The sequence below is a fragment of the Monodelphis domestica genome, chromosome 6, assembly GCF_027887165.1.
Source record: "Monodelphis domestica isolate mMonDom1 chromosome 6, mMonDom1.pri, whole genome shotgun sequence".
Taxonomy (NCBI): Eukaryota; Metazoa; Chordata; class Mammalia; order Didelphimorphia; family Didelphidae; genus Monodelphis; species Monodelphis domestica.
In genome coordinates this window covers 264175217-264202086 of record NC_077232.1, presented here as the reverse complement: position 1 = coordinate 264202086, position 26870 = coordinate 264175217, and the positions used below count along the sequence as shown (strand labels likewise).

At 37.4% G+C, this 26870-nt stretch overlaps 1 protein-coding gene across 1 annotated transcript in view; it reads right to left on the bottom strand.

The window, feature by feature from the left end:
* Positions 1-6693: 6693 nt before the first annotated feature.
* TRMT10A (tRNA methyltransferase 10A) overlaps positions 6694-26870 on the bottom strand; it is a 39592-nt gene continuing 19415 nt past the window's right edge. The window contains exons 5-8 of the mRNA XM_001369668.4: positions 20720-20794; positions 14013-14162; positions 12278-12383; positions 6694-11464 (exon numbers count right to left, since the gene is read on the bottom strand). Coding sequence (XP_001369705.1) covers positions 11220-11464; positions 12278-12383; positions 14013-14162; positions 20720-20794 — 576 coding nt within the window. The 3' untranslated portion in view covers positions 6694-11219. The remainder of the gene's footprint in view (positions 11465-12277; positions 12384-14012; positions 14163-20719; positions 20795-26870) is intronic.

The following is a 26870-nucleotide window of genomic DNA, read 5'->3' as shown; positions in this document are numbered from 1 at the left end:
GTGTAAGAGAGGAAAGAAAGACAAATGAGGGGAGAAATAACTTAAAGCCAAAAGCCAAAGACTTTTACCCACGGAATCCTAGAACACTCAAAGACACCAGTTCTGGGGAAGGGTTTAGCACAGATCAATACCAAAATTCCAATGACTGTCTATTCCCTGAACCAGAGACTGCAAAACAATCTAAAGGAATTTGGAATCTTGAGGAGGATAAGACTCTGGCTGGAAGAGGAGTTGGTCATGCTCAGCCTTGAGAAGCTGAAGACAGAAGTTGGGAAAAGACTTTCTCCTGAGGGTTACCCACTTTTCCTGCTGGTGACTGGAAATATTTCCCCCTAACACTTCTCAATTGAAGGGACTTTCTGAAGGGAAACCTGAGCAGACTTTATCTCATCTCCTGTTGCCCAGGGGTGAGTCAACTTGACTTTCTCTCAGGAGGCTCAGACTGCCAAGGCCTGAGTCCCCCTTCCCCCAAATTCAAGGAGGGAAGAAAAGGGTTTTAGATAGACAGGGACCCCCTTTCCCCACTTTCTTTTTCCCATTCTTCTCTGCCTGTTATTCCTTTTGCATTACCTGATTGAGTTGACATTAAAATTTATCTGTTCCCCAAGCTAAATGTGAGTGAACAGATCAAGGAGAGACCCTTTGGTCTCAAGTAGTGGAGGGGGGACAAGAGCGAATTGGAGAGAGCAGCTTTAGCTAAGGAGGGAAGGCAGAGGGAGAACAATCTTGGAACCCCTTCTCTCTCTGAGCCAACCCTAAACATCAACTGTCTCCCCTGAACCCTGCTTTGAGAAGGGGGAGGTCTCTACTCTTTCCCCCTCTCTATACTGACTTAACCCCTCAGTTACAAATTAACCTTCCTTTATAATACAGAGGGCATATAATACATTTGGCATGGAAGCAGCAGATGAGGAGAGGGGTCAGACAACAAAGGTCTAGTGATGTTGGTCCCATACCATGAGGTAGTGCCCTTAGCCCTAGGGCCATTGGAGATTGTCTGTGGGCATCAAGTAACCAGAGACAAATGCTAAGAGATTCTGTATCATTAAGAGTGGTGCCTCAAAGATATACACTGCAAATGTGAATCATGGTTAGATCTGGGGGTAACAAATCTCCAGAACCACCAGCTATGGTAGGCTTTTGCTTTCCCTGAAGACTAGAATTTTGGGGTCTCTTAAAAATGCAGCAGGAACTGGTTGGGAATTTTTCTATGGCATTTGGGAGGTTTGGAGGACCTAACCATGCCACCTAAATTTTGTTGGGACTCAAGCAAAGAGAGAGCATTTGAAGGGGCATATATACCAGATCGTTTCCAAAAATACAGAGGCGTTTATGTATTGAATACACTCAAATTGGTATGATTGGATAAGTGTGGGCTGCATCTTTTTTTTTTAAGTTGATGTATAGCTTCTACTCTCACTCCTATGAGCTGTTAGATCTATCTCTTAAGACTTCAAAGGAGAGAGAGGTGAAGAGCCCTCACAGAGTGGGCCCTAGTGCAGATCCTAGTATATAACAAGGTAGCAGCAGCAATCCCAGCAACTCCAGCTGCCATAGAGGGAACAGTGGCCAGCCTAGCAGCAGCTCAGGTAGAATTCAGGCCCCAGAGGAAGGCAGTGGAAGCTCCTATAGTCTAAGCTCTGAGGATTTTTACACAGACCCCAATAGTGGAAGTATTATAGAAGAGGCAAAGTCCAGGCCTCAAAGGTAGAAGTTGCCCAGAATGGGGGGAGGGAGAGAAAAAGTCTCAGAACCCAAGCCCTGGAGGAAAGGGACAACATGGCCCTTTGGGGAGCATGGATTACCATCAGGAGATCAGACAGCAACATGGGCACCAGTGGCATCATGGTGGGTAGAGATGTAGACTCCAAGACTGACTACTGCCATGGACAATTGAAAAGACAGGCTGTTTGCTTACTGTAATCCAGAACTGAGGAGGTTGCTCCACTGACATCAGTGGAGTACTGTATTAGGATATTTGTTAATTAAGAATTAGTTAAGAGTGGATTAAGAAATAGGGTTGATTGCAATAGATAAATATAGAACTTTGAGAAAGCTGGATTTCTTTAAGCCAAAATAGAATTTTCAAGAGAGAATCATGAGAAATAAAAAGAATTTCTCAGAGGTTCTTGAAAAGGACAGTTCAACCAAGGAACACTCTCTCTTGGTCTGTCCTGACTCAAGGAAGGAGGTCCAAGGGTTTTGGGCTCAGAGAGTTGGAAGTTGGGCGAAGATCTGGTGAAATTTATACTTGAGAAATATCCAAATAAGAAGGAAGGAGATTGTGGTACAATATCATTGTTTTGCTAGTGGTAAAGATTTTGATTAGCTGTTTTCCCATCACAACAGCAGGAAAGAAATCTAATCTCTCTCATTGTGATAAGATATATATTTTTAGTTTAGGGTAGAAAGTTAGAATTGGGTTAATAGACAGATAGGAAGAAAAGTGAGCTTTGATTTTATCAAGGAGAAGTGGCTTCATGTGAACCTTTAGTTGGGGTTTGTGTACAGTTAGATTGGGAACAGGGTTTTAACACTGGTACTGGAGAGGTTATATGCAAGAGGGAAATTACCTTTTCATTACCTTCCTACAAGTGACCCTCGAATGGGCCAGAAGCAGACTGTAGCGCTGGTGTTCTTGATGTTGCTCCCATTCATTCTCACTTTACATTTCCAGACAGACAATGAATCACAAATATTTGGTATCACCCACCACATGAACCTGATTAAGATCTGAGATGCAAGCTTTCTGCAGGGAGATATCTGGGTTTTGTTCTCTACATTTGATCACTCCTTCAGAGGGGCCATTACATTGTTTTTTTGTTTTGTTTTGTTTTTAGCTATTTCTGTTGTTTTCTTTTTAGTCCTCCATTGCTACAAGGTTAGACCAATGTCTAATAATGGTACCCAAACCAATGAAGTGGGTGGTGTAGGTAAACAAATTGCCACCAGTCTCTACTGTGAAGAATAGGTTATTTTCCCCCTAAAAGTATATTGAAACCATCCTTGAGATTTAAATGGCTCAGGAACTAAGGCTGGGGCTCTTAATATATAGCTTCCTGTTAGCCTAATGACAAAATGTCTGTACAGAAGAAGTCATTAATTCTTCCCTCAGGCTTTTACTGGCAGATCTGTATGGCCAACAAAGAGCCAAGGAAGTTAAGTCCAACAGGATTAATACTGTACCTCAGTTGAACATTCCTTTCCCTTCTAGGGTAAGCAAACTTCCTTTTAACTGTTAGAGATTCTCATTCCATTCCACTCTCAAATCTGAACTGCCACACTAACTTAACTGCAAAAATCCAAAACATCCCATTCAGAAACAATATTCCTTATTCATAATTGATCCACACCAAAGGCACAAGTATGATTGTTATTCTGCTGTTTTAAGTTCCAGTGGTTTCTTATTACTCCTAGGATAAATTTTAAGTTCCTCTGACATTTAAGATCTATCACAGTCTAGCTGTCTTCCCAAATTGATTTCATATCACTGATGTTGTTCAGTCATTTATCGGTGATGTCCAACTCTTCATGATCCTATTTAGGATCTTCTTGGCAAAGATAATGGAGTGGTTTGCCATTTCTTCTCCAGCTCATTTTATATATGAGTAACTGAAACACTTAAGTGATTTATCCAGGATCACACAGCTAGTGTCTGAGGCCAGATTGAACTACAGAAGACAACTCTTCCTGATTGCAAACCCAGCACTCTATACGCTGCAACACTAGTTTCCTTGCCCACATATTTCAACCGAACTGGGGAATGATGTTCCCAATACATGACATGACCTCCCTTCATCTGCATTGGTTGTGCCCCGTGCCTGGAACATTCTCCCATCACTTTTTGGAATTCCTAATTCCTATCATGGCTGAACTTGAATGCCACAACCTTAAAAAGAGATCTTTCTGATTTACCAGTTGTTAGTACTCACAAACTGCTTTGTATATTACTGTGCCCTTTTCCAGTCTTCCACTCCAGTGGAATGGAACTTCCTTGAGAGGCAGTCAGGAACAATTTCATTTTTCTCTCTGTATCCTCTGCCCTTAGCAGTCCATGGCACCCAGGAGACTCTCAACAAATGCTTATTGAATTGAGTTGTTTTATCACTCTATAAAAACTCTTTCCTACAGGTTTCAAATACAGAAGCAATCAGTATAATAAATTAGATAAATAAGACCAGAAGTACATTAACAAAGGAATTCAGTATTTGATAAAACTAGAAACTAAAAACTAGGATAATTTCTTATCAATAAGAATTACTAGGAAAACAAAAGAAAGTAGTTTGGTAGAAAAGATAAGAGGCACTCCCATAAGAAGCTCAAAATGAATAGGCAACTCAAACATAAGATATGAGAGAAAAAGAGATTGTGGCTAGGGGCAAATTGTAACAAAGCAAGGCATACAGGAAATCACAAAAGAACTGCACATTATCTAAATCTTTAGAAATGAAAGCAATACTGAGATTTCATCTAAGATCATCAAATTGGCATGGATGATAAAAGATAGAAATAATCAGTCAGGAGGTGTCATGAGAAGATTTGTGCGTATATGCCATATTGGGGTAAGCTGTCAATTGGGCCAAAGACTCTAGAAGACAATTTGGAATTAGCAAAGAAAACACATTTTGACTTAGTGATAGCAAAGAAATAGAAACAAAGTGAGAACTCACTAAATAAGGAGTGTCTAAACAAATGTTGGTATATAAAGGTAATGGAGAAGGCAATGTGGAAAAAGCACTAGTGGGCTTTGGAGTCTGTGGATCTGGGTTCCAATCCCACCTTGATATTTTTTATGTGTGTGACACTGGCCACTTCTAACCTCTCTGGACCTGTTTTCTTATGTGTATAATGAAGGATCTCCACTGGATGACCTCTCAGATCCCTACCAGTTCTACATCTATATTTCTATGATGCTAAGTGAGAATGAAAAAATTCAGAAGCATAGAAAGACTTCTATTGAAATGAAACTAGGCAAATCAGGTAGAACCAGAAACATATACATAATGACTATAATAACACAAACAAAAGAAAATCACTACTAGATAGTCAAACTCAGGTTAACTTCAGTGGCCAAGCTTTATCCTGGAGAAGAGATGGTGAAACATATTTCCCTCCTCTTGGTAGATGTTTAAGACGCTGTCAAATATACACTTTTTGCTTAACTAAAGATGGGTTCAGTGAAAGGTTTGTTGGGAAATGACTGTGGTGTACAAAACGAAATGCAGCAATAAAATATATTTTTTAATTTTTCATTTTTTGTTTTGTTTTTTCAAAGTAGGAAAGAAGGACTCTTGGAAGTACCATATCTCAAGTTACATTACAAATGATCAAAATCTCCCTGATATAAAGGAAAAATTGAAGAGCAGATCAGTGGGATAATAAGAGTTGAGATTTATATAGTTCTTTAAAGGAACAGACTAGATCAGTAAGACTTAGAAGTAAGAGATGGAATCCAAAGAATGATTATATAGATACACAATGATAAATACATAAGAGATATAACAAAACACTGGCCAATTTCAGTGAAGAATCAAGTGCAAGCTAGCTCATTTAGCCCACTATATTGGTTCAAGACACCATATTATACATCATCTTCCCATCCAGTCCTCCACCAAGCCATTTTGAAGGCATAAATCCTTAGACCCTCTTTCTCCCACTCTCAATTTTCCACCTCTTGCTCCAGGCACAGTAACCAAATCAACTGTACCATCATGTCTAGAAAGATTATATCAACTCGCCACTTCTGACTCTTCAGACCCAAACTCCCTTCCCGGACCTGTAAGTGTTGTTTTCCCCTATTACCACACAAAATCCTTGGGGAGAGGAGCTGTCTCTTTTCATACTTGCATATCTAGGGCACAGTACAGAGCCTGGACACATCGTGCTTACATAAAATAATTTAGAGGAAACAAGTAGTGAATGATTCACAAATCATGGTTCCCTCTTTCCCAACCTTCCCAATAGCAAAAAACATTGTAAAAAAGGCAAAAGGATTGAGTTGATAAGTGGTTACCTTTTAAAACAATTTCCAGCACAAACACACTAACTCAATGACCTGTTCAAAAGCTGTAAAAGTGTTGCACAGACTCTTTGCGGAGTGGAGGTGATGACTATGAATTCGAGCACTGCCTTGAACAGGACATCTTAGTAGTGGTGGCCAAGTATGGCTGAATGTGATTTCTTTTTCCTTTCTTTTTCCCTCTTTGAACAGAGAGGAAAGGAGAGGGCACACCAATCAAACAATATTCATTAAGTGCCTACCATATGCCAGGCACAATGCTAAGCCCTGGAGATACAAAAAGAGGGAAAAGACAATCCCTGCCCTTGAGGAGTTTATAATCTAGTAGGAAATAAATTGCCACAGAAGTAGTATCCAGTGTTAGCATCCTTCTATCGATTTATCCTGTTATCCTTTCTCTTTCCCTTCCAGTTAGGATCCACCAAATAAAAGGGTTCTTAACCTTTTTTGTGGCTGTCATGGACCCACTGGGCACTTGAGTGAAGCCTATGAAGAAATAAAGTTATTAAAACCATAAAATAAAATACATTAAATTACAAAGGAAACTAGCTATTGAATTTTTTTTTCTTCAAAAACTACCATAAGCTTCTGAGTTCCAACTTTAAAACTCCTGCACTAAAAGATTTGGAAAAAAGCAGATCCAGTCTGGAAAACATTACCAAAAAGAAAGGAGATATGAAAACAAATCCAAATCTAATTTTTCTCTTTCAAAGTACAATCTGTTGTTGATAGTTTAAAACAGCAGTGAGACAAAGGGGAACTGTATTATAATACCCAAGATTAATGTAATTGAACATCACCTGTGAGGAAAAAGAAAACCAGGAAGCATACAATGCTTAAATGCTTCACTTTTGTACTTAATAACAGAAACTTCTACTAACACATGGTGTAACCCTACTCTCAAAAAAAAAGTTGAATTTTTTTTCACATCAGCATAAATGTTTTAGCCGTTTTGTGGCTACAATAGTTTATATCTGTCTGGAAGGACTAGAACATTACAGAGATTATAGCAGAGACAAATTACTCATTAGTTATGAGTTGTATTTATGGCATGAACACATGTAACTACTGTCATAATACAATGCCTTCATTATCACAGATTAACAAGCTCACAAAACATTTGTATAATGGAGTGTATAAATAATTATTTGCATATCCTCCATTATATACATATATTTATGTTATACATATTTTTATATTAGCCAGTGGCACTGACAAGGTAGATATATATTTTTACATATGTAATTAGCTTTCAAATGTGGCCAGAATTTGGTAGCAGAATTTCTAAGAAGACACAATACAGGTCTTTTTCTTTCTTTCTTTTTTCTTTTCCTTTTTTAAAAAAACCCTTACCTTCTGTCTTAGAATCAATACTATGTATTGGTGCCAAGACAGAAGAGCAGTAAGGGCTAGGCAATGGAGGTTAGTGTCTGAAGCCAGACTTGAACCCAGGACCTCCTGTCTCTAGGCTTGGCTCCCCAGCTGCCCCTGGTCTTTTTCTTTCTGAAAGTAGTACATCAAGTCAAAACCAAAACTAATTTCTTGACGATAAAGCTACCAAAATCCATGCCTGCATTTGAGTATAAATTCAGGAAATAACCAAACAGTCCAATAATTTTCTCTCAGTGACAAGAATGAAGAGACCTGAGAAAGGTTGTTATCCATTTAACAAATTAAAATAAACCAAAAAAACCTGAGTCTTTTGACCTACCACTTTTTGTAAATCTTTTGTAGATTTCTGGCAACATGGTTGAGTGAGGCCTCCAATAAAACCCAGCATTTCTACCTCTGTCCCACACCTTCAATATAGGAGAAAAATGAGGGAACAATGAACAAGAAAAGAGACAGAGGGTACCCAGCAAGGAATAATTCCCATAGAAAACTAGAAAGTTACACAAGGATATATTATTGAGCTTCCTGTCGTGAGCCTTGCTGTTGTGGCCCAGCCCTCCCAGAGAGGGCTCCAGAGACAGGAGAAGTTTAAAGCTTAAACCTCACTGTCTTTTACCCATCAGGTAGGACAGAAATACACAATCAGCCCTCTGTGGAAGTAAGAAATTGAGAATGATTTTGTAGCAGGAGTTTGGAGCAGCTGAGACTGATGACCTATCATTCAAATGAGAATATTCTATTTAGAATGTGACCGGAAGAAGCAGTTGGAGGAGACCAATTGATGGCTGGATCCTTTCTGGCTTGAAAGAGGGAAGGAGTCTGTTTTCTCTTGACTTTTGAGACTGAAATCTAAAGGTGGTTTTTGGCTTTGAAGACAGAAAAAAGAAGGATGAAGTCCAGCTCTCTCTCTCCCTGATTAGCTCTATATTCCACCACCCTTCAATCTAAGATTCATCTTAGTATTAGGGTAACCCCAAAATCCTCCTTCCTTCCATTCCTTATCCTTCCCTGTCCTCCCCAATAAACTCCTTGATTAAGATAAAGAAGAGAAAAAGTATTTCATTTGAGACATCATAGAACTCACCCTGAGTTGATTTAGAGAAACCAGAAGAAGAATCAACAAGAAGAAGGGAGGGAGGAAGAAAGATAACAGCCTGATCTTTAGTTATCAATTACCAATCAAAATAGTCCCTTATTACACCTCTTCCCCTCCCCCAGGTGCTCTACTTAAATCCTGATTCCCTGAGTCAGCAGCAGATAGGATAGTCAATGGAGCTTTCTGGGGGAACCATTTGAGTTTGGCACTATATAAAAGCTACCTGCCATTTGCCATAATGCTGCACAAGAAATCTGGAATTTGTTGCAGTTCAGGTAGGCATTCACTGGGAAATTTTTACGGTTAACACAGGCTATATCAGTAACCAATACTGGCATTTCCAACCCTGATTCTCTATCTTCTTGTCACACTAGAGTATCTTCAATCATACACCAAAGTTCCTCGTAGGGCCCTTCACAGAGACTGCATTCATAATGTCTCAAATATAGTCCACAAACACTCAAATGGGGGAATTCTGGGAATTAAATTTCCACAAAGGCTAGGAGGAAGCAAAAATGAGAAAGCAGCAAGTAGATGGGAAATTGAATAAAGCTAAACTTCTAACACATTTAAGAAGTACTAAGAGGTAAGGGAAGCTCACTCAGGATACTCCATTACTTCCTCAAGGAAAAAAAAATATGAGAAAAAAAATTCAGCATGGCAGCAAGACATTTAGGAGTAGATGAAAAATCTTTAAAAAGATCTGAAAAAAGAGAGCAAGTGGAAGGTATGGCACCTTAGGAAAAAAAAGCTAGGAAACCTTATCAAAGTAGTGGACACTGAAAAACAATATGGAAGAAATGTAACTCAAAAATATTAATACAACAAAATATACCAGATGAAAGTCAAAAATTGGAAGAATATGTGAGAACTAGTCAAAAACAACTGAACTAAAAAAGAGGATAAGAGGTAATATAAGAATTGATACATTCCCCCAAAAGTACAAAACCAAAAAATCTGACCATGATATTTAGAGCTTAAATAGATGAAAGTTTCCCAGAAGTATAAGAACCAAAGTGCAAAGTGTATGCAAGGAATTCACAGTTTAGAATTAGCAGCATTAGAGAATTACTAGAGCTATTTTAACATGATTTGATAGTGAGAAAAAAAAATTCATATTTGTGTGTGTGTATATTTGTGAGAACACATTTTGAATTTGTGACTGCCAAATTCCCCAGAACTCCCAAGTGAAAAAAAAAATACTATAAAGTGAAATAGACCATACTAAAGGACTCCAATTATTAATATGCCAGGACATATCAACAATAAAGAAAAGAGACTAAAAAATATCACCCAAAACCCAAAGGAAAAAAGATCTATACTCAACAATGTTATCCTGAAAAGCTAAGTGTTCAGAAATGGACAACTTTTAAACATTCTTCGTGAGAAAACCAAAGCTGTTGCAAGGGCTTTTGAAAGCAAACACAGCAAAGGAAATTTAAGAAAGGTTAAAAAATAAAAAAGATGGACCTCAAAAGGGCAAAATAAAGAAAAGCCTTCATAGTCCCAATTTCTCCTGAGGTCAAATGGGGGAGGAGGGGAATGTCAAATTCCACTGGAGGTTGAAAAAGCAAAACTAACAATAACAATCATCCTCAAGGAAGGAGAGGCAAGGAAGAAAACAATAAGATTTTTCAGACATAGAGGTGGGAATAGAGAAAGTAGGGATCTCTTGAGCTTTCCTTTTAGCTGGGAATGGCAAACTAAGGTTTCAAAAAATGATATTAAAAAGACTGACCTAGTACAATGAAAAGAAGAAAAGCTGGAGAGTGAGATGGGCCAAATAAAGGGAAAGGGAGGGTTTTAAATATAGTTCAGAAGATTCCCAAGGTAGAATAAAAAGATAAAAATGTGTGGAGCTGGGTCAGTAACACAGGGAGGGGCTGGGAGAAGCCTGGGACTGGATTGAACCAAACAACAGAAATTACAGATACTTTGAGGTCAATTTTTTTCCTTTGAAGAATGGGAGAGGAATAGGAGGAGAGAAGAACAATTATATTAGAATTGGATGGAGAGGAAAAACAAACATAAAAATTTACTTTTTTTAAAAAAGTAACCAAATGGCATCTTAGATCAAAGATTCCACCAAACGGAGCATTCAGGTAGGCTTCCTGAGTGTTCACAAACTATGCTGCCATCATGGAAGAGCCTAAGATGGTTCAGGCAGCTCCAGACAACAGTAAAACATTTATACGAACTTCTAGACATAAAGGCAAACAGGAGGTCCGAAAGAATATCAATAACATTAAGAATAGCTAACATTTACCTAACACTTTGAGGTTTACAAATTTATTCTGGTTGAATGCTCTCAATAACCCTGTGAGAGGGGTGCCATTCCGGTAGTCATTTTATAGCTGAGGAGGCCAGGGCAGTGACTTGCCCAGGGTCACACAGTTAGTGAGTGTCTGAGGTAGATCTTCCTTACTCCAGGCCCAATGTGCAATCCATTCGTGTATGCTCCAATTCAATAATGATCAATCAATCAAGTAGTAATTCTTTAGGAACTCTCATATTCTAACCAGTTGAAGATAAATTTAAAAAACTGTGATCTTTTAGTCTTCAAAGGGCTTTTCCAATTAGAACAATAATTGCTGAAACTAAATTAAGGGTATAAAACAAATGCAGATTTCCTTTCCAATGCCAGAAGTAACGGCACCTTGGAGTCTTCCTCTTTTCCTAAGTAAGACTTTGGAGATGATGAGATGCCGAGGGTCATGTGCTGCTGGCTCTTTCCTGCCCCTCTCCTTCTTGTGTTATTGGGTCCGGTGGAGTTTCAGTACTTTCCTCTGCACTCGAGTTGCTCTCTACCTCATCTTTAGCCCTAGCAGATTTTTGTGCCTGTGAAGACCTTTCACAAACTTTGTTTGCAGGGACAGCGCCTTTCCGTGGAGGAAGAATGCTGAAAAATGCTTCCTGCCAGTCTCTCGTCTCCAAGTATTCCAATACAATCTCAAAAACTATAAAGTGAAAAAAAAAATCCATCAATTTCTTAGCAAAGCAATGTAGAATATTTCCCACACTTTGTAAAAATGTTATTTCTTCTACTGTAGGTAGTAGCTAAAAGCTGCTCAGCTTGGGCTGCCAATGTAGCATGGGACCCTTTCTTCCCCTCAGACTTGTGTCCCTCCCTTTCCTCTCTATTACTGAATTCAAGCAGTTTCCCCAAAGGTCAATCCTCTTTCCCTATTCATTAAATAAGTAAGTATAAAGGTTGTTTCTTTTTCTTCCTCTCCCTCACCTTTTCTGCTCCCATCATTCTTCTCAATATGGATTAACAAATTATATTTACCATAAAGCAAAAACAGTCAGGAAGTGGTAGTTTAAATTGTTTTCAATGTAAAAACAACAACAACAAAAATTGGGGTTATTGGGTCTACATTATAGCCTTTTTTCCCTAAACCCTTACTTTCTGTCCTAGTAAGACAGAAGGGCAAGGGACTTTGGGGTTAAGTGGTTTGCCCAGAGTCACACAGCTGGGAAGTGTCTGTAGTCAAATTTGAACCCTTGTCCTTTCAATTCCAAGCTTAATGCTCTATCCATGGAGCCACCCAGCTGCCTCTTACAAGAGGTTCAGTCCTGTAAACAATACCTCGCCTCAGCAGATGCCTTTCTGTCCTGGAGAGTCATGTCTTGAAAAGACACTGGGTGGAAAACTGTTTTGGAGCTAAGAAACACATACCAAGGACCAACAGGAGGCTTAGACTTATTGCTCTTTTCACAGATTTTCATCAATGTTGGAATGTTTTCTGCCCAACCATTTTATAACTTACCATGATTAACAGCTAACACTTTTCGACTATTCATTTTCACAAAATCCCCCAGGGGGAGCTGTGCATGATGAATTCCATGCTCTGATGCTTGTTTATATGTGATACCCTGCAATAAAGACACTATCATTGGTGTTGGAACAAGTTAACTGCAAATCAAGGTCTGTCACACTGGGGGAGGGGTGGGATGGGGTGGGGGTCCCTAAACAAACACAAAGGCCTTAATGCCGACTAAAAAGAATGCTTTCTGGGAAAACTTTTTTTTTCCTTTTACTGTGACTGGGATAACTAACATTAAGATAGTCTTCCTTCTTTTTCAGAAGGCAATGAGTCTCCCGAGCTCTAATGAGGCCTGTGTCTGAAACAAATTTGATCTTTTTTTCCTTCTGTCCCCTCCTGTTTATTAGTTGGAACTAAAGCTTAAAATTTCCCCAAGGCTTTTGGGTCATATATATAGTCTAAAATCATGAATTCCTGGAGAAGCATTTTTAACTTTCCCTAGCAGAGGATATGGAGTTAATACATGTGTAACACAAAATGAACCTTAATCTTTTTTTAGCAATAAGATGTGGAATACAATGTAAGAAGAAAACAGGTTATACAATTATACTGGATGTTCCCAAAAAGTCTTAGTGAGGTTTTAACCTTTTAAAGTTTTAAAAGCTTTTAACAGCTACTAAAATAATAATATAGATATTAAAGCTTAAAATAGCAGTAAGATTTTTGGGACACCTTGTATAAAGCAAGAAAAAAAAATCATGAAAAAAATGAAATATACCAATTGCTTTGGACCAAAAAAAATTTTTCATTTTATAATTTTGGTTTTCTTCCCCAAGAAAATTTTATCAAAGCTACTAGCCAAACTCACTGATATGAATTCCAACTCTTCTCTGCTCCCTGTAAACCCATGAGGCAGGAGTCTGAAAAGTATTAAAATGGTCAAAAAGACAAAGAGCAGATGGAAAAATTGAAGCCAAGTCCCTGAATTATCCATATACTGGACAACCAGCATATGAATTATTGAGAATTAGCTATGTAGCGAGTGTTATAAAGTATGCTATAAATAGGTGAAATAAAGTACTTCTTAACTGAAAAAGAATAACAAATAAATATGGTCACACAAGAACTAAAAGGATTATTTTCTCTTATACTTAAGGAGATAGCACAGGAAGGTTTGAGAGTTTGAAGAAGCTCATCATTGCAAATACTTGCTAAGAAGTTACAGAGTTACAAATAACTGTTGCCTATAATACTAGACAGGTGGCTTTCTATATACATTTTCCTCAGTCATTTAATATATAAATACTTTTCTTTAAGTTTTAACTTTTTAACTTTTAGTTAATTTAGTTAATTTAACTTTTAGTTAAATGAATTTTAATATGCTGACAAAGTACTGTATGATTCCCTCTGGAAAAAGCAGCTTTACAAATAGTCATTCTGATGAAATACAGAGTTAGGCCAGGACAAAGAAAAGAAATGGGAAAATGCACTAGATCACACCAGCAAAAGCAAGAGCTTAGAGACAAGAAGAATACTGCCACAGTCAGATCCATCTTCTCTTTTCCATTATAGATCTGGTGGGCACTGAATCTGTGATCTCCCAGGTTGGGGAACTTCTGCTGGAGAGATCAGTGCATATGGCAACTGCTCAGCACCTTCCCTTTCTGATTGCTGCCTGGAGCACCTAGAACCCTGGGGATGAGCCAGAGGCATACTCTTGGTAATAGTGTAATAATACCTTGTGGTGATTGTGATCCACCAGCCCTCCAATCACATAGGCCTTGGATTCATCTAGTTCCTTCAGTACATTAGGTGAATCTGAGGTAAGATATACCAGGTCCTCCTTCTTCATAAGTTCACTATAGTGCTCTGGCTTGATATGGATATCCTGGAAGACAGAGTTGGAAAAATTATTAACCAAAACATCATCTATCTAAGGCAAACTAAGGAATGAATATTATCTCCTCTTTCTACAAAATGTGCTCTTATGATGAAAATATCCTTATAAAGGGCAAGCTAGGTGGCTCAGTGAATTGAGAGCCAGGCCTAGAAATGGGATATCCTGGATTCAAATGTGGCTCAGACACCTCCCAGCTGTGTGACCCTGGGTAAGGGTGAACTTTAAATTACTCCACCCAACTTAGATCTTACTTTATGGGAAGATAAAGTTGTAAACTCCTGATTGAACAATGAAGATACTTAGCTCTCACTTTACAGTGAAGCTAGAACTTTAAGCTAAGTCTATTTTTAGATCTTAATACAAAAAAGTGTTAAGTAATTATAAAGGTTAAATTAATCACAAAAAGGTCAAGTATCTTAATACAAAAATTGTTAAGTAACTATAAAGGTTAAGTTAATCACAAAAAGGTCAAGTAACTAACAAAAGGTGAAATTAACAAAGAAGTATTAAGTAACTCTAAAGATATAATCTAATCAAAGAAGATGAGAACTAAAGAATGGGCATTTAGAGGGGGGACACAAGGGTGAAAGGTCTATATATTGGCTCACGTCCTCTCTCCGGTACCCTTTTGTGGCAGAGAGATGGCTGATAGCAACATGCTGGGCCTTTCAACATCTTAGCATGGCTACAAGCTAAGTGAGTTTCTGGCTGAGTTTTCCTCCTTTACTTTCCAACTTTATCCTCTTAGAAGTCTCTAATCTTCTTCAGAGAGCTAGAGGTGGGGATTTTAAAACTCCCCCTGGCACAGGCCAGGCAGGAGAAATCCTATAGCCTCTTCCCTCCTTCTCTTTAAATTTCTTCCCTCTATATTAATTAAATTACCATAAATTTCCAGTCTGACTTGGGTATTTTATTTGGGATTTTCCCTGGCAACCAATTAAATCTAGATTTTAATTCACAACCCTAAAATTATCTTTACATAAGTCAGTCAATCCCTATTGCCTAGCCCTTACCACTCTTCTGCCTTGGAACCAATATACAGTAGAGATTCTAATATGGAAGGTAAGGGTTATTTTTTAAATAAAAATATTTTTTAAATCCTTATAAAATGTAGATTATATTGAATCCAAGTCTCAATCTCCTACACTACCACACAAACCTTTGTTAATGTTAAAAACTGTAAAGGTTAAACTACAAAGGTTTTGGCCAAACTCGTAAAGATAATTTAGTGTTTTGACTTAAAATCTAAAATAAGTAGTCGACATGGGAAATTCCCAAATATGAAAATAGCCAAGTCAGCTGGGATTTATGGAGATTTTAATTAATATAAATGAAGGAATTAAGGGAAGGAGAGAGAGAGAAAGAGAATAGCCAAGCAGTAGAAAAAGGCCTAGGTCAACCTAGGCCTTAGCCTAAGGGAGAGTGAGTCGGTCTTTATCACTCAACACAAGATCATCTCCAAGCTGGGTTCGTTCACTCTGAACTGAAATTAGCCTTCAAACTGAATTCAATTGCGAACTCAATTCAAAATGTCCCTCACTTCAACTCCGAATTCCAACAAACCATTCAACTCAAACTCCAATCCAAGCTGAATTACCTCAACTGACTTCTCCTTTTAAAGAAAATTTCTCTTATGTCACCTCCCCTAAATTTTCACATCTACCAATCACAGTAGACGCTTTTTCCCGGAACTGCCCATTCTTAGTTCTCATCTTCTTTGGTTCTCACCTTCTCTGGTTAGATTAAATCCTCTGAATACTTCACACCTCTTTTGTTAAGCTTGCCTTTTGTAAGTTGCTTGACCTTTTAGGTACTAACTTAATTTAACCTTTATAGATACTTAAAATCCTTTTGTATTAGATCTAAAAATAGACCACCTAGCTTAAGCAAAACTATAAGTATGAGTTAGGGACTTTTCATTGTTCAATCAGGAGTCTGCAACTTTATCTTCCCCTAAGGCACTGTCTAAGTAGGGTGGAGTAATTTTAAAAGTTCTCAATACATTCCTGATCAAGTACCTCTATTGTTAAAAAAAGGGGAATAGCTTAACCAAATTTCTAAGATACAGGCTGAGCAGTTTTTAAGATTCACACCTTCTAACTCGTCTTCCTTTGCCTAGCTATCTCTCCCTCTAAACCATCCTGTGCTCTGATGTTACAATAATCCTTGGATCTGATTCTTTCATCATTTCACTCTCCTGCCCAAAAACTTCCAATGGCTCCTCATTATCTGCAGGGTAGACTTAGCATTTGTGGCTGAAATGGGTCTTGCCACAATCATCTTCCATTACTTCCCTATATAAGCCCCCAAGATTTTACAAACCTCTCCAAAAATGAAGCTATATCAATAGGTAAAAAAGTTTCAACATGTTAAAAATAGGTCCAAAATTCTAGGAGGTAAAAGGAGCTTTACAAACTGTGTGAGCTGAGTTTGCAGCAGAACAAATAAAGCATGATACTGCTTCCTGCTTTGAGACTCACAGGATATGTGTTTTTAACAGTGTGAACACTCCCTCTATCAGATATCAAGTACACCATAACATATAAAACCATCTTCAGGGCTTGCTGTAGACGGCTCAGTGAAGAGCTTCTCCAAAAACAGCAAGGCAAGCCTAGTACTTATTAAACTGATCCTACAGAGTTCATTCCTGAGGTCTCCACTCAAAGCCTTTTTCAGGCTGTGTTCAGCTTGCTAGATATCATATGCTACTAGTATAGCCTTCATGAATCCAACACCACACCTTAATGGGGCAATGAAGGATGACTTTAGTAGATGCTAGTAATAAATGTTTAGAATTCATCACCTCCAAAAATGTGCTAAGGGAAAAACTGAATGGATCCAAAAAAGATTGACAAATTTATTCAAGCTAAAAGCCATAAATGGTTAAAATGAAGGAAAAGACTTTAAGACTAACACACCAGGGAGGATTACCAGGACCTCTTATTTGATTTGTAGTATCAGAATCCTGGACTGGAATGATCACTCTGGCTCTCTTACCTCAGAATTAATAATGTATGATCTTTTACTCATATCATAGAACTGGAAAGGAAATTAAGAGATCATTAAATTTAACCTCAATTCTATACCTATCCTCAATGTACTATTATAACTATATTTGTCCTGCAGATAATACGATTTTCTCCCTCAACCCTTGAGAAATTAGGGAAAAAAAAGTTCTTTAATTCCATAAGAGTATTTTCCCAGTTTTGTACTATAATTACAGTTGTTAATTACAGAAGAGGGAAACAGGGTCCAGGGAGGTCTTATCTCTGACCCCTTCTTCCATAAACATATATTTGTAAGTATATAATTAACTACTAAAATCTGCCACTTTTTCCTATGTAGCACTCGATAATTCAATTGTTATCACCTCTTGTCTGGATGTGACCTCTTCCTCACAAAATTTACTACCCCGCCCCCCCAAAGGCTTTTGTTGAAAAGAATAGTCAGGTACAAAATAGCTGATTTCAACAATTTTTTAAAAAACTCTTACTGTCGGTCTTGTAATAAATATTGTGTACTGGTTCCAAGGCAGAACAGAGGTAAAGGCTAGGCAATGGGGATTAAGTGCCCAGGGTCACACAGGTAGGAAGTGAATGAGGTCAGATTTGAACCCAGGACCTCACATGTCTGGGTCTAACTCTCAATCCACTGAGCTACCTAGCTGTCCCCTCAACACCCTGGTAATTCTTGAGAATAAGGGGGAAGAATGCAGGTTAAGAGAAAGAACAATGGATTTGGACAGTCCAGGAACAGATCCAAAGAGTAGTCACTAATATACAATGTCAACAAGTGTGCAAAGAGGTCTCTAATAGGAATTCCTATTTTCTGCTGGCCCCAAAGGGCAAAATTAGGTACTATGCATAGAAATTACAAAGTCAGATGTTGAATGTATTAAATAGAGCTGCCTAAAATTGCAATGAGCTGCTTTTGGAGATGATGGGCTGCTCCTCACTAGAAGTCTTCAAGTAAAGGCTGGAAGATCATTCAAAGTTTCTTAAGTCTTCTGGCCTAAACAATCTCCAATTTCCAGCCTCCCAAACTCCCACCCTCTAGCTACTCAAGACAGCTCCTCCCAATGTCTCTCATAACTAATACATAAACTAGTGTAATGCAGGGATTAGGAAAAGGGATAGTGATGATGGAGAGAAATAGGGAATGGGGTTGAGAGTGTGAAAAGATCCTTCTTCTCCTCCCTTCCGAGGGGAGATAGCCGAATCCTGTCTCCTAGAAAGGAAGTATGTCTCTCCAGAGAATGTTTTCTGGGAGATGGAGAAGCCTTAGAGAGATGACAAGATGCACCCCCTGAGGTCCAATCTATCTAAGAGAGGCAAGATGAATTCTTATGCCTCTGCTTTCCCCAGGGACATCAAGTGTCAGTCCCTTTTAGGATCTTAGGGCTACTCCACTGCCAAGGAAAGATGTCAATTCCTTGGATTAGGCAATCTTGAATCCCTGAGATCTAGAAGTCAACCCCCTTTTGGGGAGAGGTGTGACCCTCCCCAAATCTTCAATTCCCATAACTATGTTGATTATAGACTGGCCCAGTCCTAAATCTTAAGTATCAGGTTATTTAATGGGGTTCAAGCAGGGAAGAGGGTCAAGGGTATCAAGTAGGAAAGTAGGTAAACAGGGAAGCCCTATGGTTACCCCCTCTAGCAGACTGACTCTCCAAAGTCTAGGGATTCAAGGCTTCTCAGCCTTGATCCCTCTTTCTTGCCAACTGCCTGTTAGTCACTTCTCTTAAGCTAACTAAAACTTGAATATAGGAGTCCAGGGACAGGTAAGAGAGACAGAGAAAGAGAGATAAATCCTTGGAAAGGATCTGTGGATGGCTCTCTTCAAAAAGTCCCAATCCACAGCCCCACTGAGGACTTTAGATTGCTGTCACGAAGAGTTTGGTTGGTGGTATTCAGGGGTTCAGAAAGGACAGTAGATCTCCAAAGGATTAGGTTTCTCCTTAGCTTCTGGGGATCCACCTCTCTCCTACCCCAAAACGTCAGTTGGATCTCCAAACCTCTGTTCCTTCCTTAGAACTCTCAGTTTTTTTCTCTCCCATTCCCCACTCTTCTTTCAGCAGATCTCTCCAAGAGATGATATCTTGTCCATGTAAAATCTCCCTTCTCTTATCTTCTACTAGACACCATGAATCTAGAACTCCTGTGATTTTTCTTCTTTCTTAAACATTAAATTCACTTGTCTCACCATTTGTAACCAATGTAAGTATTATAGAAGCCCCAAATTTGAGCTCTTTGGACCTGGGTCATAGGCTGAAGCATTCTAAGATTGAGCCTTCAGATGAATGAATTCCATTGAATATGGGCCAAGCAAGATGTGGGTTACACAAAATTCTCCTTTAGTTGGTTACTTTCTTTCTATATTTTATATTAGTCAGCACATTTATTTGTTCCTTTGTGAAATGATGAGGTGCGTTAGTTTTACATGACTTCTAATTAAATTTCTAATAAGAACAGACCACATTTATTAAATCTGCTTTGTATGTTGCCAAGAATGAAACTGTGTGTACATAGGGGCATAATTAATGTTTTTAAAAGATGAAGAAGAAAGCAAACAAGAACTGAAACCTGGAAACCAGGGACAGAATCGAAGTGGATTATTTAATGATTCATTTGACAAACATGGTAGGATTTTGTTGAAAAGATTATTGGATCGGGAACCAGAAGATCTGGGATCAAATTCTGCCTATGCTACTTACTATCTTTGCAATCTTTGACAAGTCACTTCAGCTCTTGTCATTTGGATTTGAAATACAATTTTCCTCAAAAATTAAGATTTTAAAAATATTTTTAGACTAGAGTTAGTGTGTCTTTTGCATGAAAAAAATATAACACTCATATCAATTACCTAGCAAATTCAAAACATCCTTTTAAAGTAGAATGCATTATAATTTTTAAAAAAACAGAAATATTAAGTATCTGACTTCAAGTTAGACAGCAAGTCAGTGGCAGAGATACATTAAAACCAAGCTCTTCCAGCTTCCAATGCATGACTCCATCCAAAGGATAAGAGATGATTCTACCTAGTGACACCCTACCTTTATACCTACTCTATTTGGTTTTGATCTCCCCTCCTCCATCTATACCAGTAGAATGTAATACCACTGACTAACGGTCCTTGATAAGAATTATTTCATCTCTGTCTTTGCATTTGCAGTACCTAGAAGCACTTAACAAATATTTGGTGATTATAATTCTATGGTCTGTTTTACTTTGTTCTGAAGAGGTAGAAAAATACTGGATTTGAAATTTAAAAATCTGGAATCAAACACTTTTTGCTGTCACTAAAAACCTGTATTGGAATCTCAATTTCCTTATCTATAAATAAGTGGGCCAAGATAAATCTAACTTCTCTCCCAGCTCTAAATCTTTGATTCTATTGTCTTTTACTATATAGGTTGTTGCCAAAAACATTGTTCATCCCTAAGGCTAAATTACAGCATTATGTATAAAACAATTTAGGCAATAAAATGTAGATATTTAAGCCCATTCACACATGAAGCAAGACTATCAGCCTGACTGAATTACCTTCCAGTTGACCCATCCTTTGTCATTTTCATCCATGATCTTTTTCAGCTGACCTCCATGGCTGGTCAAATAATACTACATGGAGATTGTGGAATGAGAGAAATGATTGGAGAACAAAAAAAAAGAAAGTAGAAAAAGAACAGAGTGAATATTCAGGATCCATATTATAGTTCTCTAACAAACACTTTTATTTCTCCATTACCAACACAAAGGATAAATTCCTGTTGATCTAAAGTGGGGTGGGGAATCTGAATTGTTTCCTTACCTTCAATATTTTTTTTATTTTTTTTAATTAATTTATTTAGTCAATTTAGAACATTATTCCTTGGTTACAAGAATCATAGTCTTTCTCTCCATCCCCTCCCCCCACCTTCCTGTAGCCGATCTCTACATTCATTGGGTATTACATGTGTCCTTGATCAGAACCTATTACCATGTCGTTGCTGTTTGCATTAGTGTTTGCATCATTTAGAATCTACATCCCCAGCCTTATCCCCTCGACCCATGTATTCAAGTGGTTGTTTTTCTTCTGTGTTTCTACTCACACAGTTTTTCCTCTGAATGTGGATAATGTTCTTTCTTGCAAATCCCTTTGAGTTGTTCAGGATCACTGCATTGCCACAAATGGAGAAATCCATTACATTCGATTGTATCAGTGTATCAGTCTCTGTGTACAATGTTCTCCTGGTTCTACTCCTTTCACTCTGCATCACTTCCTGGAGGTCATTCCAGTTCACATGGAATTCCTCCACTTTATTATTCCCTTGAGCACAATAGTATTCCATCACCAACTTATACCACAATTTGTTCAGCCATTCCTCAATGGAAGGGCATCCCCTCATTTTCCAATTTTTTGCCAACTCAGAGTGAAGCTATGAATATTCTTGTACAAGTCTTTTTCCTTATTATCTCTTTGGGGTACAAACTCAGCAGTGCTATGGCTGGATCAAAGGGCAGAAAGACTTTTAGCGCCCTTTAGGCATAGTTCCAAATTGCCCTCCAGAATGGTTGGATCAATTCAAACAACTCCACCAGCACTGCATTAATGTCTAGACTTTGCCACATCCCCTCCAGCATTCATTTCTTTCTGTTGCTGTCATGTTAGCCAATCTGCTGGATGTGAAGTGATACCTCAGAGGTGTTTTGATTTGCATCTCTCTGATTATAAGAGATTTAGAACACATTTTCATGTGCTTATTAATAGTTTTAATTTCTTCAATTGAAAATTGCCTATTTATGTCCCTTGGCCATTTATCAAATGGAGAATGGCTTGATTTTTTGTATAACTGGTTTAGTTCTTTATAAATTTGAGTAATTAGACCTTTGTCAGAGATTTTTGTTATGAAAATTGCTTCCCAATTTGTTGCTTCCCTTATAATTTTGGTGGCATTGGTTTTGTTTGTACAAAAACTTTATAATTTGATGTAATCAAAATTATTGATTTTACATTTTTCTATTTTTTCTAGCTCTTGCTTGGTTTTAAAGTCTTTCCTTTCCCAAAAATGTGACATGTATACTATTCTGTGCTCACCTAATTTGCTTAGTTTCCTTCTTTATATTCAAGTCATTCATCCATCCTGAGTTTATCTTGGTGTAGGATGTGAGATGTTGATCCAAACCTCATCTCTCCCATACTGTCTTCCAATTTACTCAACAGTTTTTATCAAATAATGGGTTTTGGTCCTAAAAACTGGGATCTTTGGGCTTATTTTAGACTGTCTTGCTGAGGTCATTTACCCCAAGTCTATTCCACTGATCCTCCTTTCTGTCTCTTGACCAGTACCAAATTGTTTTGATGTCCACTGCTTTATAATATAGTTTAAGATCTGGGACTGCAAGGCCTTCACATTATTATTCATGATTTCCCTAGATATCCTTCATCTTTTGTTCTTCCAAATGAACTTTATGTTTTTTTTCTAATTCAGTAAAAAAGTTTTTTGGTAGTTCAATGGGTATGGCACTAAATAAGTAAATGAATTTGGGTAGGATGGTAATTTTTATTATGTTACCTCATTGTACCCATGAGCAGTCGATGTTTTCCCAATTGTTTAGATCTAGTTTTAACTGTGTGGAGTGTTTTGTAGCTGTGTTTATATAGTTCCTCTGTTTGTCTCGGGAGATAGATTCCCAAGTATTTTATATTGTCTAGGGTGATTTTAAATGGAATTTTTCTTTCTAATGCTTGCTGCTGAGATGTGTTGGAGATATATAGAAACGCTGATGACTTATGTGGGTTTATTTTGTTTCCTGCAACATTTCTAAAGTTGTAGATTATTTTGACTAGCTTTTTGGTTGATTCTCTAGGATTCATTAAGTAGACCATCATATCATCTGCAAAGTGTGATTGCTTGGTCTCCTCATTGCCTATCTTAATACTTTCAATTTCTTTTTCTTCTCTAATTGCTACTGCTAGTGTTTCTAGTAATAATAGAGGTGATGATGGGCATCCTTGTTTCACTCCTGATCTTACTGGGAAGACTTCTAGTTTATCCCCATTGCAGATGATGTTTGTTGATGGTTTTAAATATATACTGTTTATTATTTTTAGGCAAGTCCCTTCTATTCCTATGCTTGCTAGTGTTTTCAATAGGAATGAGTGTTGTATTTAGTCAAAGGCTTTTTCTATATCTTTTGAGATAATCATGTGAGTTTTGTAGGCTTGTTTGTTAATATGGTCAATTATGTGGATGGTTTTCTTAATATTGACCCATCCTTGCATTCCTGGTATGAATCCTACCTGGTCATAGTGGATAACCCTCATGATGACTTGCTGGAGTCTTTTTGCTAGTATTCTATTTAAGATTTTTGCATCTTTATTCATTAAGGAGATTGGTCTATAGTTTTCTTTCTCCGTTTTTGACCTGCCTGGCTTTGGAATCATTACCATATTTGTATCATAAAAGGAGTTTGGTAGAACTCCTTCTTTGCTTATTCTGTCAAATAGTTTCTGTAATATTGGGATTAGTTTTCTTTGAATGTTTGATAGAATTAATTTGTGAATCAATTTGGACCTGGGAATTTTTTCTTAGGGAGTTCTTTGATGGCTTGTTCAATTCTTTTTTTCTGATATAGGGTTGTTTAGGTAGTCTATTTCTTCATCTATTAATCTAGGTAATTTATATTTTTGTAAATATTCATCCATATCACCCAGATTGCCATATTTGTTGCCATATAGTTGGGCATAATAATTTTTAATGATTGCCTTAATTTCCTCTTCATTAAAGGTGAGGTCTCCCTTTTCATCTTGGATACTGTCAATTTGGCTTTCTTCTTTCCTTTTTTTGATTAGATTGACCAGTGCATGGTCTATTTTATTTGTTTTTTCAAAGTACCAGATTCTGGACTTATTTATTAAATCAATAGTTCTTTGATATTCAGTTTTATTAATTTCTCCTTTGAGTTTTAGGATCTCTAATTTAGTCTTCATCTGAGGATTTTTAATTTTTTCACTTTCTAGTTTTTTAATTTGCATGCCCAATTCATTGACCTCTGCCCTTCTTAATTTGTTAATATATGAACTCAAAGATATGAATTTGCCCCTGAGTAGTGCTTTGGCTGCATCCCGTAGATTTTTAAAGGATGTCTCATCATCGTCATTTTCTTCAATGAAGTTATTGTTTCTATAATTTGTTCTTTAACTAACTGATTTTGGAGAATTGTATTGTTAATTTCCAATTAATTTTTTTTTTACCTCTCCATGTACCCTTACTAAATATTATTTTCATTGCATTGTGATCTGAGAAGGTTGCATTAATTATTTCTGCTCTTTTGCACTACTTGCGATGTTTTTATGCCCTAATACATGGTCAATCTTTGTGAACATACCATGTGCTGCTGAAAAGAAGGTATATTCCTTTTTGTCCCTATTTATTTTTCTCCATGTATCTACTAACTCTAATTTCTCTAAGATTTCATTCACTTGTCTTACCTCTTATTTATTTTTTGGTTTGATTTATCTAGTTCAGATAGAGGAACGTTCAGGTTTCCCACTAGTATAGTTTTTCTATCTATTGCATACTTGAGCTCCACTAGTTCCTCCTTTAGAAATTTGGATGCTATGCCATTTAGTGCATACATGTTGAGTACTGGTATTTCCTGATTGTCTATACTGCCTTTTATCAGGATGTAATTACCTTCCCTATCTCTTTTAACTAGATCTATTTTTACTTCGGCTTTGTCAGATATCATGACTGTAACTCCTGCCTTCTTTTTATCAGTTAATGCCCAATAGATTTGGCTCCATCCTCTTACTTTTACCCTATGCAGGTTTACCTTCCTCATGTTTGTTTTTTATAAATAGCATATGGTAGGGTTTTGGATTCTAATCCACTCTGCTATTCGCTTGTATTTTATGGGCGAGTTCATTCCATTCACATTCAGAGTTATGATTACTAGCTGTGTATTTCCCAGTATTTTGATTTCCACTCCTAGTCCTGCCTTTTCTTCTTTCACTATTTCCTTCTACCCAATATTTTGTTTTTAATCAGTCCCCCTAGTTCCCATCCTTATTTTACTTCCCTTTCGACCCTGCCTCCCTTCTTATTCCCCTCTTATTTCTTTACAGTATTTTTATACTACCACCCACCCTCTCCCTTCCTTGTACTGCTTCCCTCCCCACCAATAAGTTTGTTACCATTCTACTTCTCTATACGGCGCAAATCAATTCTCTGCCCCAATGGATTGTTCTTCCCTCTTTGAGTCAATTTCAATGCACATAAGAGTTGAGCATTTCCTATCTCCAACCACTTTACCCGTCCAGTGTATTGATGTTCTCCCCCCTCCCACCATGAGCTTCTTTGTGACATATGAATTTATCCCCTTTTGTTTCTTTTCCCATTTCTTTTAGTATTAACCTCTTTTTTTAGCACTAGTTGTGTGTATATACATATATATAGACACACCCATATATATGTATTTATGCATACATATGTCTATATACATATTTATGTCTTGGCATTTCATCCTATACAGTTTGTCACTGTTCCCTCTAAGTGTAATTCTTTTAGCTGCCCAGATGATAACAACAATTTTTAAGAGTTACCAATGACCTATTTTCTTATAGGGATACATATCATTTTAACTTATTGAGTCTCTTTTAAAAAGTGGTTTTTTTTGTTTTGTTTTTTTCCCCCTCTTTCTTAATTACCTTTTGATGATTCTTTTGAGTTCTGTGCTTGGGCACCAAATTTTCTGTTCAGGTCTGGTCTTTTCTTTACATATGCTTGGAATTCTTCTATTTTGTTAAATGACAATACTTCCTCCTGTAAGAATATAGTCAGTTTTTCTGGGTAATTGATTCTTGGTTGTAGGCCTAGTTCCCTTGCTTTCTGGAATATCATATTCCATGCCTTTCGGTCCTTCAGTGTGGATGCAGCCAGATCCTGTGTTATCCTCACTGTGGTTCCATGGTATCTGAATGACTTCTTCTTAGCAGCTTGTAATATTTTTTCCTTGGCTTGATAGTTCTTGAATTTGGCTATAACATTCCTGGGTATTGTCAGTTGGGGATTAAGTACAGGAGATGATCTGTGGATTCTTTCAATCTCCACTTTTCCCTTTTGTTCTAGACTATCGGGGCAGTTTTCTTGGATAATTTCCTATAGTATGATGTCCAGGCTTTTTCTTTTGTCATTGTATTCTGGAAACCAATGATTCTTAAGTTGTTTTTCCTGGAACGATTTTCTAAATCTTCTGTTTTGTGAATGAGGTGCTTCATATTTTCCTCAATTTTTTTTCATTCTTTTGATTTTTGTTTTATAATGTCCTGCTGCCTTGTGAAGTTGCTTGTTTCTAGTTGTATTATGGTTCTTAAAGTCTGGATTTTATCCCTGGCTTTTTGGTCATCCTTTTCCTTTTGGTCTGATTTTCTTTGGAGGTCATCTTTCATTTTCTTTCCCTTGTCTTTCATCATATTTGCCTTGTCTTTCATCTCCTTTGTCTCATCATTCATCTTCTTTGCCTCATCTTTCATCTCCTTTGCCTCATTTTCAAGCTGGTTGATTTTGGCTTTCATGACACTATTTTCTTGTTTTAGTTCAAGTGCCTCTGTTTCCAGATGACTTATCTCTTTTCTTTTTTTAAAGTTCTTTTCCCAGTTGACTTCAGCCTCTCTTAATTGTATTTTGAGTTCTTCCAGAGCCTGTATCCAGTT